The sequence below is a fragment of the Triplophysa dalaica genome, chromosome 23 (assembly GCF_015846415.1).
Source record: "Triplophysa dalaica isolate WHDGS20190420 chromosome 23, ASM1584641v1, whole genome shotgun sequence".
Taxonomy (NCBI): domain Eukaryota; kingdom Metazoa; phylum Chordata; class Actinopteri; order Cypriniformes; family Nemacheilidae; genus Triplophysa; species Triplophysa dalaica.
This window is the reverse complement of record NC_079564.1, coordinates 6,135,421-6,151,851: the sequence shown is the minus strand read 5'-3', so window position 1 is coordinate 6,151,851 and position 16,431 is coordinate 6,135,421. Positions and strand designations below refer to the sequence as shown.

Here is a 16,431-nt window from a genome sequence, read left to right as displayed (position 1 = left end):
TAGGCAGTAATTTGTATTAAAGTTGCGTGTAGAAAGGTAAATGTAAGAATGTAACTGTAAATAAATCAACTTCACTTGTCACTAACAACATCTGCCTTGTTCAAAAAAGTTCAAAAAGAAAACTCACAGAGAGAATCTTAGTCGGACATGACATAATAGGTGAAACCAATGAAACTTTTAAGGGCATCGTGAACTAAGAGCACGGACTTGAAAGACCGGTGATGTTGTTGTGGGTGTGGCGAGTTCTCTATTCACAGTGAGGGATGTTCCTGGATAGTTTGTAACGCTGGTTTTGCGCAAACCAGACACCATCTGTGCGGCTGTTGGACGATAAACTATATTTTTTGACTATTTTCCTTGCAATTTAAATACGTTAAAAGGATAAAAGCAACAATGGATCCAAATGGAAATCCCAGCAAATTAGGTGAGCCCCTTCATGTTTCTGGGAAGTGAACCTATTTGATTTGAAGCGACACTGTAACAACATTGCTTTTTTGCTGCTATCAAATGACATTTGTTGTGATTTTACAGTTTAATGAAACAATTGATTGTGTTTTTGTTTCATAAATTGTAAAAAAATGAAGTAGTTTTATTGCCTGCAATGTCTGGGGTTATGAGACCTGTTCTTCTTGCTTCAGTGTTTACTGTTGCACACCCAGTACTATTGTTTTTGGTGTTGTTATTACACCCATAACTTTTGTTTTACCCATACGGATACTTTTAAGTTATTCTAAATTCTTAAATTCTTAAGTTAAATTCTAAATTCTTAAGTTATTATAATTCTTAAGTTAATACATTTATCTCCTGTTTGAACATTATAATCGCAGCGTCAGGGTTACAGGAGTGAATTAGGTCATCCATTAATAATCATAAAATGTATGAATATTACAATAACACACAAATACAAACGATTGAATTTAATATGTAATAGTTTTTCTTTTTGTGGAACGGTGATGCGACATATCTGCCACCAAACCACGGTCGGCATTCCAATGACCCACACACGAGGTTTTAGCCACAAGAGGGCGCACATGTCCTTGTCCTGCTCCTTCGACTCGTTCCACCTTCTACATAAGACAAGTTTCAGCCTCCATGCTTAGGGGGTTACATGAAAAAGATACCTAACAGGAGGAAGCATAGCTTAGCCAGACCTCTAAATGTTTTATGTTTAAGAAAATGTTGAAGTGTTTAAGAAAACTACACCATTGTACGAGACCCAGCCCTATAGGGGTCCTCGCAAGGACACTATATAAACATGTTATAGCATGTCATATCTAACTTACATATGCGAAAGGTAGAGACTGATTTTCAGAAAGTAATTCGAAACAAAAATAATGAGTAATTTTGCATTATAATATGATATATACTATTATACTCAATAAAACTATAATAATTGAATATAACACAAATAACAACTTGTTTCTATCAATATGATTATTTCAGTTCCATCCAATCAAAATGCTGGCAATGTTTTGCTGGGCCAATCGGAACCCGCCCACAGAAAGTTTGCAAACGTCATGGTACATAACCATCAAGTTTTTACTACCAAAGTGAGAAGATATCGGAATTCCCTTAAAAGGACGCGACAATGTCCTGTATTCGTAAATCTCATCAAAGGACTGCGTCCGAGGAGTTGATATATCAACAACAGTGCGAGTACGTGATTGAAGAGAACGCGAAATTCTTAGGTGGGTGTCACGCTTCTGTCTGGTGGTCGCGATTTACATCGTGCCGCTGTTGACATACCTGTACGAAGGACCATTGGATATAAGTAACATTCTTTCTGAAGGTTTAACATATAAAACAGAGTTTCCGGGAAAAATAACGTAGTTGCTTTATATTTGTTCCTTAAGTTTGAAGATTGTTACAATGATGTTACTACGCGTCCCGAACCCTCTCCGCTCTCTTCAGTAAGTTAAAGGATGTTCTTTATTGCTTGTTTTTTCTCATGTTTCTTGTGCCGTAATGTAAAGAATTTTAATGAGGTGTTAAATTGAAACAAGCGCAGTTTGTGGAAGTGTCCCATAGATCGATTGAAGTGTCCAATGTGCACCATAAGCTGTGGATGTGTAATTGATAGAAAGCAGAAGGCACAAACATGTAATCTATGTGTGTATTTCAGGAAGTGGAAAACAGGAAACTGAGCCCAGATTTGTTGCTTTGGAATAACAATCACGAATCATCTTAATTATCTTTATGATGCTTTGCAAATGCTACAAAACTGAACGGTCTGGTGCATATGTTTTTAGAAGTGAAATAGAGTCAGATTACAAACTATTCTCTTTGCGAAAGGATTCCTTTGCTGTTGGTTACCTTCCACAAATGCGTAGGGTGGATGCGTAAAAGGTTTTATTGTCCACAACTTAATTGTTGCTGTCCTGACAAACAGTGCCACCCAATCCAGATGAAAGTGTTTACCACTCAGTTTAAAAGGAGTGCAAACCCAAAATGTCATCAATAGTTCATCACATCAATTTAAACCGATATGACTTGCATCATGAATGTGTGGAACACCTAGAAAAATGAGTTGTTCTCATCTATACGAAGGAGACATGGGGGGTAATCTGTGTCAAGCTCTAAAAGGCCTGTCAATAAAATCATAAAGAGTCACATACAGTTCATGGAACCTGTCTGCTATAGGCCCACATCTTTTGATTAAATAATCTTTAAAAAGACTCTAAACCCGTTGACACCCGTTTTTTTTATCAAGAGAGAAACTTAATGAAATATAGGATTTTCAAATCCATGAAATCTTGCTTGACGGCCATGGTGAACATTTTAAAGGCTTTATAAGCGCTTATTATCACCAAAAAAGATACACAATGGCCTTCCTCGCACTGTCTTTGTTTTTTCTGTCTCTCGCCCTTCCACCAGTCTTTCTCCTGGCTCGATGAGGGACTTTCCTCCAAGCTGGGAAATTGCGAGCAGAAAGCCTGAGTTGCGCAGGAACTCGTGTCGCTTTTTGTGCTTCTGCACTTGTACCTCTGCGCTTTTTGTACTTGTACTTCTTGTCACAAAAAATTCATAACTAAGGTGTGCATAACTAAAATGTCAACAATCAGTCAGTTTTGGTGATAGTCAAGTTTTATTCTTAATTCTTGCTGCAGCATGTTTACTTGAACACGTAAAACCCACATCGAGTTTGCAAATCATGTCTGGCACTGTTTCCATCATTTTTAAAATATTACAAAAATGAAAAAAATGAAAAAGGCCCGTAGGTACTGATGATGTGCGGTTTCACAACAGTTGAACTTGACTTGGCACGCTGAATGCTTGTGCAATGTGCTTTCAATGTTAATTAGCCTCAACCCTTTTTTCCTAAAATACTATTTGCTCTCCTACTTTGCAAAGTAACGCTAGTGTGAGACCACAATGTTCACTTGAGTAAAACTGAGTAACGTTGTATTAGTTTTGAGTGTGCTGAGGAAAATCCTCAGTGTTTACCATTTTTCAGACATGTGCATGCTTTTATCCAAGTCTCATAAACAGCCACTGTGGCAGGAGCTCTTGAAAAATATGCCACAGTGATTGAGGTTATACCCCAACTCTAGGCCTCAGAAGATGGAAATATTTACAATTCCCTTGAACTGTAAAAACCAACATAAACGTTTAACCAGGTTGGTCATTTATGACCTCGATATCAGCACTATTATTGTGACAGGACAACATTTAAATGCGTAGCTTGGTCTCATCTGATTCTGAATGTTGCAGGCGTTTAGCACAAAGAATTAAAAAAATTAAAAGTAGGAAGTGAATGTTTTTTATTGGAAAGACACTGACGTACATTGAACACGAACACACACATATGTTTTCTTTAGCATTGTAATGTTATTTATTCCTACTTAATAGTGAAAACACATTTATCCTATTATAACTGTTGGCAAAGCTGGATTTTAGTATTATAAATTATAATATTGTAGTATTTGGATGGTGCACTCAGGAACATATGACACAATTAATAGGAGATACATATAATATTTTGTTATGATTCTAGAGTACATAGACAATGCTTCTATGTATACTGTTCTGTTAGATTGCCTTAATCTGTTCATCTAGTAACATTCAAATGAAGTAACTGTATGAAAAAATATTTAATGTTAGCGAACTAAATTAACTTGCACAACAAAATGTTATTTTAAAGAGTTAGATGAAGTCTAAATGTGTTCGAATTGTTTATTGTGTGTTTCAATTGGCTTTGAACCTGTATTGTACTGTAGGTGTGAAGGTTGTAATCTGTTGTTTGTTCAAACACTGTCCTGATTTCTGTGAGGGATGCAAATCACTTCTAATCTCTTCTCCTAATCAATATTGCGGCTTCGAGGTTATAACAATATATTTATATTGTAACTACTTGAGCAACTGAATTGAATATACATCGATATACATTCTGATGTACATCCATATTCCTTTTATTGATATGGTCTCACACTTGTATTACTAGACTACCTTCTGGTTTGAAAAGGCTGATGCAATGTATTTTGAGCATTGGAATAATAGTAGTTCAGTCTTGATTCATTTTTTTAACCTTTACCCCACAGATAACTCACCAAGCAGGTTTTGACTGTGAAAGGCAAAACTATGTTAATGTAACTTTTTGCTTTTGTGTGAAGTGATGTATAGCCAAGCGCATTATTGTTATACTTTGAATGACTAAGCTTTGAAGAGATTTATATCATAAATCTATATTTAGAGTTTTACTGAAAACTGGAACCTGGTTCAGGTGCATACTGTTACATAAGTGTGGTCTAGACCTCTGTAGTTCATGTCAGCTGATCGACTCATAACCCATTTTACGACTTTTGGAAATCCATTCCCACAACACACCAACCCTATTCTTTACTTGACCTTTAGGTCTGGAGGGAGATGTTGACCTGCAGTTTTTGCTGAGGGGCGGAGACCTGTTAAAGGTGAAGTCTGACTCATGGAAGAAGACCCGCTTTCTACAGCTGAAAGAAGACTGCAAGACAGTGTGGCTGCAATCCAGCAAGAGATTCAAGAAACAAAAAATCTGTGAGTACCACCCTACTGCTGGACTCAAAGCCTCTTCCCCAGGTTTATTGTTCCAGTGTATCGTGCAACATTTATAGTTTTGTCATGTCATCTGCTGACATCATCAAGTATTACATAAGCCTAACTTCAAAGGGCTCTCCAGCAAATTCTGTTTAATGTTCCTCAAGCAGATAATCGGCCCTGCCCTTCAACTCCCCCGCAAGCAATATTCAAGTCTGTATCAAACAGAGGCTTGGGTGGGAAAGCAAACCGATAGAATGACCAGAAAGGATTTGTAGTCATCTTTAAATCTATTTCCCACATGTTGTCCCGAGCCCTCAGCACCTCATCTCTTCCTCTCTGGTTCCTCTCGGCCAAAGGCCGCAGATCAGACCTCTTTATCTGCTGCCTGCCAGACTGTAGCTGTCTTATCTTTCGTCAGCGTATGCGAAGGGGAAAAACATCATAGGCCTAATGGAAATTACCAATAGTACATAGCAAAACAATTTCAGGAGAAAACACTAGATATCACCGAGGGAACCTTCTGGTATTTTGATTTTGCATTGGATTATAGCTGGCTAGGAAGAGTATTACATATGCAGCAGAGACATCACAGTCTTGTTTTGAAAACAAAGGCGTCAGAATGGTTGGAAAATTGTATTTGACGCCCCGAATCAGGCTTTATATGTGTGTTAAAATCTCCAAGTTAAATTTGAGTCTACATGCTTGTGGAGCTTAGGTTTTATGCGAAAAGTATTGTATAACATAATATTTTAACTGGATAAGCTGATCGAGACAAGTCTTTCACCCCAGGCAGTTGGGTTTTTATTATCTTGAAGTGAAGGTGCCAAATTTATCTCAACTTTTAATGGTTTGTGCCGGTAGAAAACTGAGGAAACTCCGCCCACTGTCAACAATCCAGGAATGACACTGACTGTGTTCTTTTTCTAACAGCGTGTCTACACCAGACGCATTAAGACAATGTCTAAAAGACATAAGAAATGCATTAGAACCCATTATAATTTGACATTTTGTCCACACTGGATACGGCACAACACGACAATGTGTGTCGTGTCGTTATTTTCAGAGACTCATTACAAAAGAAGAAATATTACGAATGATGCAATATACATCATCAATATCAAAGCTGTATGCAGCGCTAGATATTTTATGTTTGTGTATGAGCAGCACCTCTATGCTTCACCTCTACAGGATGTGGTTTGGTGACAGGAAGTAATTTGGACTGCAGGGTATTGGAATAGAAACTGTGAACTGATGATGAGACCTGCTTGCAGAAGAAATAAAGAAATATTCTGAAAGTTATATAACCAACAGGTGACCCCACTCCACATTCACTCCATTAGTGAAGTGCAAAGTGTAAGCTATGATGTAATTTAGGCAATTAATGTAACTAAATAGTTGTCGTTGGGATGTTTAGGCGTTATTTTGGCGGAATACAGCTACTTTTGAATGTAGAAAGCTGTTTTTTTCTCACATAGCGTGTCCTACTCTAGTTACATCTTCCAGGCTAACTGTCAGTGTTAACCAACCAAATCTTCAAAGGCAATATTGTAAGCCATAGTGTTTATACTTATTTATCACTTCTGGTTTTAAAATTCTAGATTCAACCAACATAACAACTTTTTTAACTGTTTTAATGTGGAATGCAAGGAGATGTGGATGCAAATAGGCAATTCCAGCGTTATGGACGTGACATTTTGCGTTATGGACATAAAAATGCTCAGAAAATGAATTTGTTACGATTATATTAAACCATCTGTTTAAATTTTACTGAACCCTTGTTGATAGAGTCTAAACATCAAAAAATGTCAGTCTATGAAAAAAATATATATGAAAAAAATGGGAAATAAACCTGCGTTATGGATGTGACAAGGATCCATGGATGTGAAAAAGGATTTCCGTAAAATAAAATGAACAATCCTGAAGCAACATTACCCAATGAATGGAGAAGGGATGCCTCTTTATAGAACATAAATAGTTACTTTATATTATACTTTTCATGTGTCCATTTATGAGGAATATGAAGCGTTATGGATGTGACAATCCTGAAAATGGCACTTACCTGACCAAGGAAACACACTTTGTTTCAGGGAAATTAATCCAAATTTGTTCTCCTAAAGTCTCCTCATTTGCCTCTTATTAGCACGGCCACGTTTAAAGCAGCAGATTATCTCCAGCTGTGGGGATTCTGTAGTATTTGTTCAGCTTCAATCCGCAGAGTACACGTAACCCAGCCCTAATCTTATTTTGTGATTTTCTCACTAAACCATCCATTGTGCTTAAATGCTTCATTAGGGATTATGAACACATTATACAAAAGAATGCTCACTTCTCTATTGAAATACCCGGCATATGTTGTGTATTTGGTTTTGGCTGATGGTGTGCTAATATTCCCACAAGTTCAATAAATCTAGCTAGCATGGTTCCCATGCTGAACCGCTTCCATGAGAAAAATGAAACTGACTATTTAGTTTTAGTTTTGCTGAGTGATGTTGTTCTCAATCTAGATATAAACTAATATCATCAATTCTGGCAGCTACATGCTTGCTCAGAAACATAACAATATTCATTTTAGTCATACAAAGTGCATACAAAGACAATTCTAACTTAATAAGCAAAGATTATCAACACGGTATAAAAATAAAACCACAAAGTTTATCATACCTGGCAAAATTGAGACATACAGTTGCGATGTGAGAAGTTCTGGTAACAGAAGCTTCCAAATCGAGACACACAGTTGCAATGTGGGAAGTTCTGGTTACAGAAGCTTCCCTGAGTCTTTTGCCAATGCACCTTATATACCCAAATGTAACACAGCCAATAGTCAGTGAGATACTTGGTTTGTTTGTTTTCTCGTGACTGAAGAGAGCATCAAATGAGATCTCAATCTATCTGTAAACTGGATTCCCTGAGAAAGTCACACCTCTTAGAGGAGTGCAGGTTGTGTCCTATAGTTAAAAAGCTCTAATATACTCTTTGTTAGGTTTGAAAGAACTTGACCTTTTTACCAATCGCACCATGACCTTTAAAACAATACCAAACATGGATCATCAAAACTTCATACTATGAGAATAAATGATATATACAGAATAATATGTGTAAGCATTTTCACAGTGATCAGGGCCTGAAGAGATGAATTGGAGGGTTGTGATAGAAAGAGGGGGTTCAGTTCCTGGAGGGGTCAGGATATCATTCCTCAGGATCTAGCAACAAATGGGGTTTTAAAAACCCGTTTCAACCGTTTCTAGCTGCCTTATACCTTCAATAACCGGCATCCCACCAAAATGGACATTATCAGACAGGTTTATCAAGTTATTTGCATTGCTAACAGTGAATTAAAATGTAGTTCCTCCTCTTTATTACTTAATTGTAATTTTTAAAGTAAGCGTCAATAAAAAAACTATTTACCCAGACAGGTTTTCATTCTAAACACTGCAGCATTTGTTAGAATTTTCCACATATGTGTGTACCGTGTACACAAACCTCTACACAATACTCCGTTCATTAAGATAACAGTAATATGAATAATCCGATAAGACCCGGTGTCGGATTATTCTATCTAATGGTGTCTTTACAAAACACACAAAACACTTCGCTGTAAAAGCCTAAGGGCAAAGCAGTGAATACAATTTCAGGCATATTCAATAACCCTCATTAGAATGACAATACTGAGGTTATTACCTTACAACCTGTCTGTCTGAATAAAAGTCATATTTTCCCTTTTTTGGCACTGCCAGGGGGTTTTGGTGGAGTATCTTGTCATCCCACTCTGAACACCCAGCTTGTGATAGATCGGACGTAAAAATGTCCTGCTTTATCAACGTGTATGAATTGTGAGGAAAATTTTGTGAATCACAAATAACTTAATAGTTAAAGTAAAGAAACATTTCTTGCTTAATCCGCAGTCAGCCTCGAGGACGTCAACTCTGTGCGGCAAGGTCGCCAGACTGAAGGGCTCAAGAAGTACACTGAGCCATCAATGGAGGACCGCTGCTTCTCCGTCGTCTTCATAGGTCGACGCAAGAACCTGGACTTGATCGCTTCATCCAAAGATGAGGCCAAGCAGTGGGTCAGAGGTTTGGAGAAGGTCATCGGCAGCATGCGCAACCTGAACCGCCAGCAGAACAGCCAACAGTATCCTTGATCTGTCATTTTTAAAGGGGATGCTAATATTGTAGTACTTGTAGGTATTTGTATAAGAAAGGTTTTATAATTCAGTTGTTGACACTGTGATATTTGTAGGTTGCAGACAAAAGCTAAATCAGGATTCATGTATAACCTGCAGAGTGGTAGTGCTGTACAAGCCAATATCTTGTGGGTACTATTTAGCTGGTTCTGTGATCACAACATTTCTTTCCAATGGATGATTTGAAATATGTATCGTTTTTTGTTTATCTACAGTTCCCAAATACATGATATACATTTTCAGCATTTAATATAGGTTCCTTACATCAGACAAAAAGCTGGATCTATACTTGCATGCTCAAAGCAGACAAGAATGGTGACGATAAAATGACGTTGAAGGAGGTAAAGAAATTCATGCAACAAATCAATTTGGAGGTGGACGACAATTACGCTCAACTGCTGTTTGTGGTAAGAGAGACGTTTCATTCAAACTTATGCAGATATTTTGTTATGATGATATTAATCTCTTGCTGAATGAAAAAAAAATTGGATCATTGAAATATTTGGATTATGATCTTTTGTTATAACAAATAAGCACCCATACAGCTATGATTTATTATTTTTTCAAAATATTCGTTACATCTCATGGGAGCATTTGTTATTTTTATGCCTTTATTTTTAAATTTGATTGAATCTATTGCATATATTCATTTGTAGTGTCATACAGTAACATTGAGAGAATAACCATTAAAAATAATGGGAATTACAAAACCTAAATGACGGAAAGAAATGATTATCTCAATGCTTCATAATAATAAATTCATTGATTAATGCTGTTTTGTTGTTTAATTTTGCAGAAATGTGATACTTCAAAGTCAGGCACTCTGGAGGGCACAGAGATTAAAAAATTCTACGAGCTGCTGACTCACCGCGAGGAAGTCGACGTGATTTTTAAAAAGTACGGCCATTATAAAGAGCAGATGAGCGCAGAAGATCTGCTTGACTTTCTCCAGCATGAACAGAGGGAGCCAGTGGGTTTGGAATATGCCCATAAGATCATTGAGAAATACGAGGTGGATGAGACAGGTAATGGAACTTAACCTGATGACGTAAACTAACATGAGGTTCGATTTCTATAAATGTTATTCTCTGTCCTTCAATTTTATTAAATGCAGTGTTTTTCGATTTTCCTAGCCAAACAGATGAAGCAGATGACTCAAGATGGCTTCCTGATGTATTTCAACCATGAGGACGTCAGCATCTTTAACTCCACTCACAAAGATGTATACCAAGACATGCGACAACCGTTCAATCATTACTTCATTTCCTCTTCCCATAACACCTATCTGATGGAGGACCAGTTGAAAGGTCCAAGCAGCACGGAGGCATATATCAAGTATGAACATAATATCTAATAATATATTTTATATCACTGCTGTCCCTCTGAAACCTTGTGTCACCATATTGTGGCGTTTTAATTTTTGCCATAAATCACTATCACAGACAGTTCTATTTACCTTTAAGCAGTACATGTGAGCTAATGGTTTCTATTGTCTTCCTTGTAGAGCGTTACTGAAGGGCTGTCGCTGTGTAGAGCTGGATTGTTGGGATGGTGCAAACGGGGAGCCCGTCATTTACCATGGATACACCCTCACATCCAAAGTGCTCTTTAAAGATGTCATCGAGGCCATCAAAGAATATTCTTTCAAAGTAAGTGAACTGACATTATATAGACCACTTTCCAAGACGTAAACACATCATGTTTCAGTACAACCAAGGTTAAAGTAAAATGAAATTTAGCAGTATCTAGTGGTGAGGTTGTGAATTGCAACCAATGGCTCACTCCACCCATCCCTTTGGAAGCACTACAGTGGCTGATACAGAGCTAAGATGCCGTCCTGTTTCTGCTTTTTTGCGATGGAGGTAACACATTTACGAAATGTGCTCTGTAGAGCAGTTTGTCCGTTTAGGGGACGAATTCCATGTAAGGAGACCTGCTGTATATGTAGATAGAAATAGCTCATTCTAAGGTAACAAAAATATAATGCTTCATTATATAAGGTCTTTATACACAACACATAGTTATGTATATTATATTGCATTTCTGTCAATAGATCCTCCAAAAATAATACACACTGCACCTATAAGACTGAAAATGCTTTATGTTTACATCTAACAAAACGGTCTATATTTATGAAGAATTCTTACTTAAAGTTTGTCATAAAAACAATGTTGTGTATTATAGAAGAGATTGACTTCAATTTCTCTGTCTCTTTACGCTAGACCTCAAAGTACCCAGTTATCTTGTCTCTGGAAAACCATTGCAGCGTAGAGCAGCAGAAAACTATGGCCCATCACTTAACCTCCATCCTCGGGAGCGCTCTTCTCACTCAACCCCTGGGGAATCACATACCCAGTACATTTCCAGGACCTGAGGTAGGTCTTGTCCATGCCTTTAACAACATAGACTTGACGTGTTAATGCTGCTGAACCTATGAAACACACTGTATACGAGTTGCAAATATGAATTGAAAGTGAATAAAGTTATTATTCTTTACATACTAGAGGTGGCATATCACCACCTGCCGGATGATGGTGACAGCACTAGACCAAGGCACATGACTAAATGAAATCCAGATGACCTGTTAAAATCTTTTTTCACCCCACCCCTTTATTTGACCTCAAATGACTTCCTCATAATCCCCTTTCACATCCTGTTGTTCTCTTTATCCATGAATTCAAATCATGTCTCAAGAGGGAGGAAGTGATTGTCAGTACAACTTCCATTAATGTGTTGCGTAACATGAGCTTTTTCACATCTTTAACTACGTTATTCGATTATTTACCGAAACATTTCAGCCAGGTTTTAGTTTGCAGGACCAGTGTCAAGACAGCACAAGTTTAAACAGGTTTTTACAGAGCTGCACGACTCCCGAGAAATCTGGTGGTTAGGTGGGAGGGGCTTCGGTATGATGTCAGCCTCTGAGTTTACAAGCTTGTCCTACAGGCATGTTTGGAATTCGAGCAGTTGGATCTGTTTTGGGGCGTGTAGGGCAATTTTGTGTTTTCGTTTGTCGAAGTATGTTTCAGATGGACAGTAATCTGAGCTTTGTCCCTTACTGAGAAGTTCTGTCTGTTTTCATAAATGGCCTCAGGGGACGAAGCAGGATGAAACGATTCATATGGAAAAAGAGAGAAATAACAGGAAGGGATCATCTTTTCATGCCTATTGTTATTATGCTCTGAACGTGATCTGTATTTTTTTACCCAGCTGTATTTAGATCTGCGTGGAATTTACGAACGTAGAACAAAACTGTGCAGATTTCCTTTGATAAAAACATTTGTTCTATACATGTTTTGTTTGCAGGAACTAAAGGGGCGTTTTCTAATCAAAGGCAAGCGTTTGAATAAATTAGCCGCGGGGTTCAATAATAACAGCACAGAGGACGCGGACAATGTGTCTGAGGAAGACGAATCTGCTGAAGGGAACGAGAATGAAGAGAAACCCAAAAGCCAGGTTTGTTTTTAAAAGTCTGCAGTCATTCAGAGATCAACAACACATCGACTTTTATCCAATCAGCAGTCCGCATAAAATTACCCAACATCAATACATTAGAAACCTTGACAGTAAAGGTTGTAAGAACTGTTGCTATACCATAGCGAAGTGAAAGAACAGGTCAGAAGATTCGAGTGGATAAACAAGCCGGAGTCATGGAGCAAAGCAAATAAAGTTAGATTACATGCAAACTGTCTACTGAAGTAAGAAAACATCACAAGTCCCACAGTGACCAGCACGGTTAAATAATCGCATTGTCATTTACAGACATATATTTTTACACACAAATATGAGAAATGTCAGTATTGTGGCTTTTGAATGAAAGTGATGAGAATATTAAAGTACATCGGTAGTGCATGCATGGCTGTGGCAATATGTTTGCATACACAAAGCTGTGGCAGATAAGGTCGAGTTCAAATCGTCACACTCAGCTGTCGCAGACATTCCCACAAAAACCTGATTCAAATCAGAGAAGCTCAGATTTCTTCGGCTCATAAATATCCATAGAATATGCTACAAAGCTTACATGCACTGAAAGTCACCCGATTGTCCTGCAAATGTTTGTGCATCGCTGTATTTGAGATGTGTTTTTGTATTTTGTAGAAGTCAAACAAGATCAAACTGGCTAAGGAACTGTCAGATCTTGTCATCTACTGTAAGAGTGTTCATTTCAGTAGTTTTGAAGATTCAAAAGAAAACCAGGAGTTTTATGAAATGGCCTCTTTTAAGGAGGGCAAAGCAGTGAATTTAGCAGAGAACTCGGGTAATTCCTTTGGTTATTTATTTCTTTTTTTTTTCTGGCTCAAACATCAAGCATGACGGTTTATGATTATATGATTAATGGTGCCTGATATCATATCGCCAATATTTTAAAGCCACAGCATATATTCATCACAACATGGATAAACTGAGTCGAATCTACCCAGCCGGCTCCAGAACAGATTCTTCCAACTACAATCCAGTGCCATTGTGGAACGCCGGATGCCAAATAGGTTCGAAGCTCTTATGATTCGCACTTAAACAATATTAACCTGAATCAGTTAAAGGAACAGTTCACCTCAAAATGAAAATTGTCTTTATTTACTCACCGCAAGTTGTTCCAAATCTGTATACATTTCTTTGTTCTAATGAACATAGAGAAAGATATTTTGAAGAATGCTTGTAACCAAACAGTTCTTGGCCACCATTGACTACCATAGAAGGAAAAAATGCTTAATACATTTCTTTGTCTGTTGAACACAAAAGAAGATATTTTGAAGAATGTAGAAAAGCAAACAGTTATGGGCACTATTAACTACCATTGTCATTTTTCTTACTATGGTAGTCAATGGTGGCCAAGAACTGTTTGGATGCAAGCATTCTTCAAAATATCTTTCTTCGTGTTCATCAGAACAAAGACATTTATATAAATTATGTTTGGCAGAACTGTCCCTTTATTACTAATGTTCATAATGTGCGGCTATACGGAACTGCTTCTCTGTTTTTATCTCTTATTTTGGTCCACAGTCGCTCTGAACTTTCAGACTCCCTGTAGGGAAATGGATCTGAATCAGGGCTGCTTTCTACCCAATGGCAAGTGTGGTTACAAACTGAAGCCAGAGTTTCTGAGAGACCCAGCATCACAATTCAACCCTGCTAACCTTACTGTAGGCCCCTGGCTACAAAAAAAGAACCTGCATATCATGGTGAGACCAACCATATTGTTTGAATGATTCTCCGGTGTGAAAGAAGTCACCAAGTGAGCATACACATGATGTCACCAAAGAAGACCGCGTAATCTGAAGTCACCTGTATTATGTGCGATTGATAATATCCCATCACCCATGTGCTCAACCCTAAACACTTACCACTTTATATGTTGTGTCCCTTAAGGTCATCTCAGCCCAGCAGTTGCCGAAGCTCAATAAGGACAAACTATCATCCATCGTGGACCCTTTGGTAAAAGTGGAAATCTGTGGCATAAAAGTTGACAATGCCATACAACAAACACATCACATTGAAAACAATGGTAAGTGAACCTATATTGAATACGTTCAGCGCTGATGCATTTGAAAATAAATATTTCACAACCGGAAATTAATAAAGTGTTTTTTTATTGTTTATAGGTTTCAATCCCATGTGGAATAGCAAGTTTAAGTTCCTCGTTTATGTACCGGAACTGGCTTTGGTGCGATTTGTGGTGGAGGACTTTGACACGTCTTCATATAATGATTTTGTTGGACAGTACACCATCCCTTTCAACAGCATGCAGAATGGTAATTAAAAAAGTCTAAAATAAAATATCATAACTCACACTCATAATTCACTTGTATTTACTTTTATTCCAATTGTGTTCCAATGAAATAGGGAAAAATAGAGAAATAGACTATAGAGAAATAATATGACAAGTATGAAGTTGTGACTATCACTTTAACTGAAGTGACTGCAAGGATATTTAATAAGTCTGCAATGTTTGTCTTTCTTTAGGCTATCGTCATGTGCCTTTGCTGACTAAGAGAGGAGACCTCATCCCTTCAGCGGGACTCTTTGTACACATCATGATTCTGGATGCTGCATAGGCCACTGAGGAGGACTATCAACTGTACAACTAAAATCTCCTCAGCAAACACATTCTAGGAAAAGTTTACATAAGTTTTGGATAGTTCTTTAACTGCCTATCCTTACTTACTTTTTAGTTACAATACATAGTAAAATGTCAATTCTAAATAATGTTTTAATTATTCTACCCCCGCAATCATAAGTGGTGTGTAGATTCATCCAGAAGGTTAAGATGTTACTGTCTGTTACAGTAGCGATATTCCTGTTATTTTAGTTTTTGTCATGGAACTATTATGTTGTGAAACATATTTATTTAGTGTTTAATATGGATTTAAAAAAGGACGATTTACACTGTTTTATCTCAAAAATGTTATATTTTAAATAGTATTTAAATATACTACTATGCCTCATGATCATTTAACAGAGTATTTTAATTAAGTGTTTGTATATTATTTTGATTACATAACCTCTGAGGTTGACCAAACGGCAAGCCTTTATATAGTGACAATCTTATTTAAGTATCTCAAATAAGCTTTGTATTGTTAAAGAGATTTAATCGTAATACTACCATTCCTGTTTTCTAAATCTGTGAGATTTGTGGTAAATATAATGTGATTTTATTGTAGGTATTAGTCTCTTCAATGGATTTGCTGACTATGCTTAGTTTTGAATATAACAACACACTTTTAAGTTAAACTCAGGATACAACTCTCGGACAGTGACCTGTTCACACAATGTTAACAATTATTTTGTCTTTTTCTTTAATTTCTGAATGATTGTGCTATGTATGTATGTATGGATTCATAATTTAACATGTGTATCTATGAGAATCTGAACACTAGGTTAGTATCTAGTTTTTTTTTTGAGTAGGAGAGCTGCACTACAAATGTCTATAACATCAAAGAAAAACATATGTATAAGCTTTATATTTTTGTTAAGGTGATTTCTATTTTAGGCATTTTGTATTCATGTAGGAATGTTGCTACAATTCTACTAGAAATATAAAAATATCTAATGTGTTAGAGGACAGTTGTTACACAGGCAATAAGTGACTACAAATCGTGCGGTAACATCCGCTTCTTATGTCATGATGTGATGTTCTTACATTGTTCTCTAAACCTGTTTTACTGACAATGCTAAAATGCTGTAACAAACGTCTATAAATAAATGTTGTTTCACTAAATAAAAACATCTCAAAGTGT

The 16,431-nt window shown here is 37.0% G+C and overlaps 1 protein-coding gene across 3 annotated transcripts; it reads left to right on the top strand.

Moving 5' to 3' along the window:
- Window positions 1-285: 285 nt before the first annotated feature.
- Window positions 286-16,431, top strand: plcd1a (phospholipase C, delta 1a). 3 transcript variants are annotated; one of them, XM_056738092.1, is made up of 16 exons: window positions 1,610-1,688; window positions 1,854-1,910; window positions 4,852-5,010; window positions 8,916-9,144; window positions 9,474-9,603; window positions 9,993-10,221; window positions 10,330-10,531; window positions 10,701-10,845; window positions 11,419-11,571; window positions 12,503-12,652; window positions 13,295-13,454; window positions 13,567-13,683; window positions 14,198-14,376; window positions 14,564-14,699; window positions 14,797-14,946; window positions 15,158-16,431. In XM_056738092.1, exons 4-16 carry the CDS (start codon window positions 8,990-8,992, stop codon window positions 15,247-15,249), a joined length of 1,998 nt encoding a protein of 665 aa, XP_056594070.1. In that variant the 5' UTR covers window positions 1,610-1,688; window positions 1,854-1,910; window positions 4,852-5,010; window positions 8,916-8,989; the 3' UTR covers window positions 15,250-16,431. The 3 variants fall into 3 exon arrangements, with proteins under 3 accessions (XP_056594069.1, XP_056594068.1, XP_056594070.1); XM_056738091.1 differs by lacking the exons at window positions 1,610-1,688; window positions 1,854-1,910 and adding an exon at window positions 286-424; XM_056738090.1 differs by lacking the exon at window positions 1,854-1,910 and having other exon boundaries at window positions 1,521-1,688.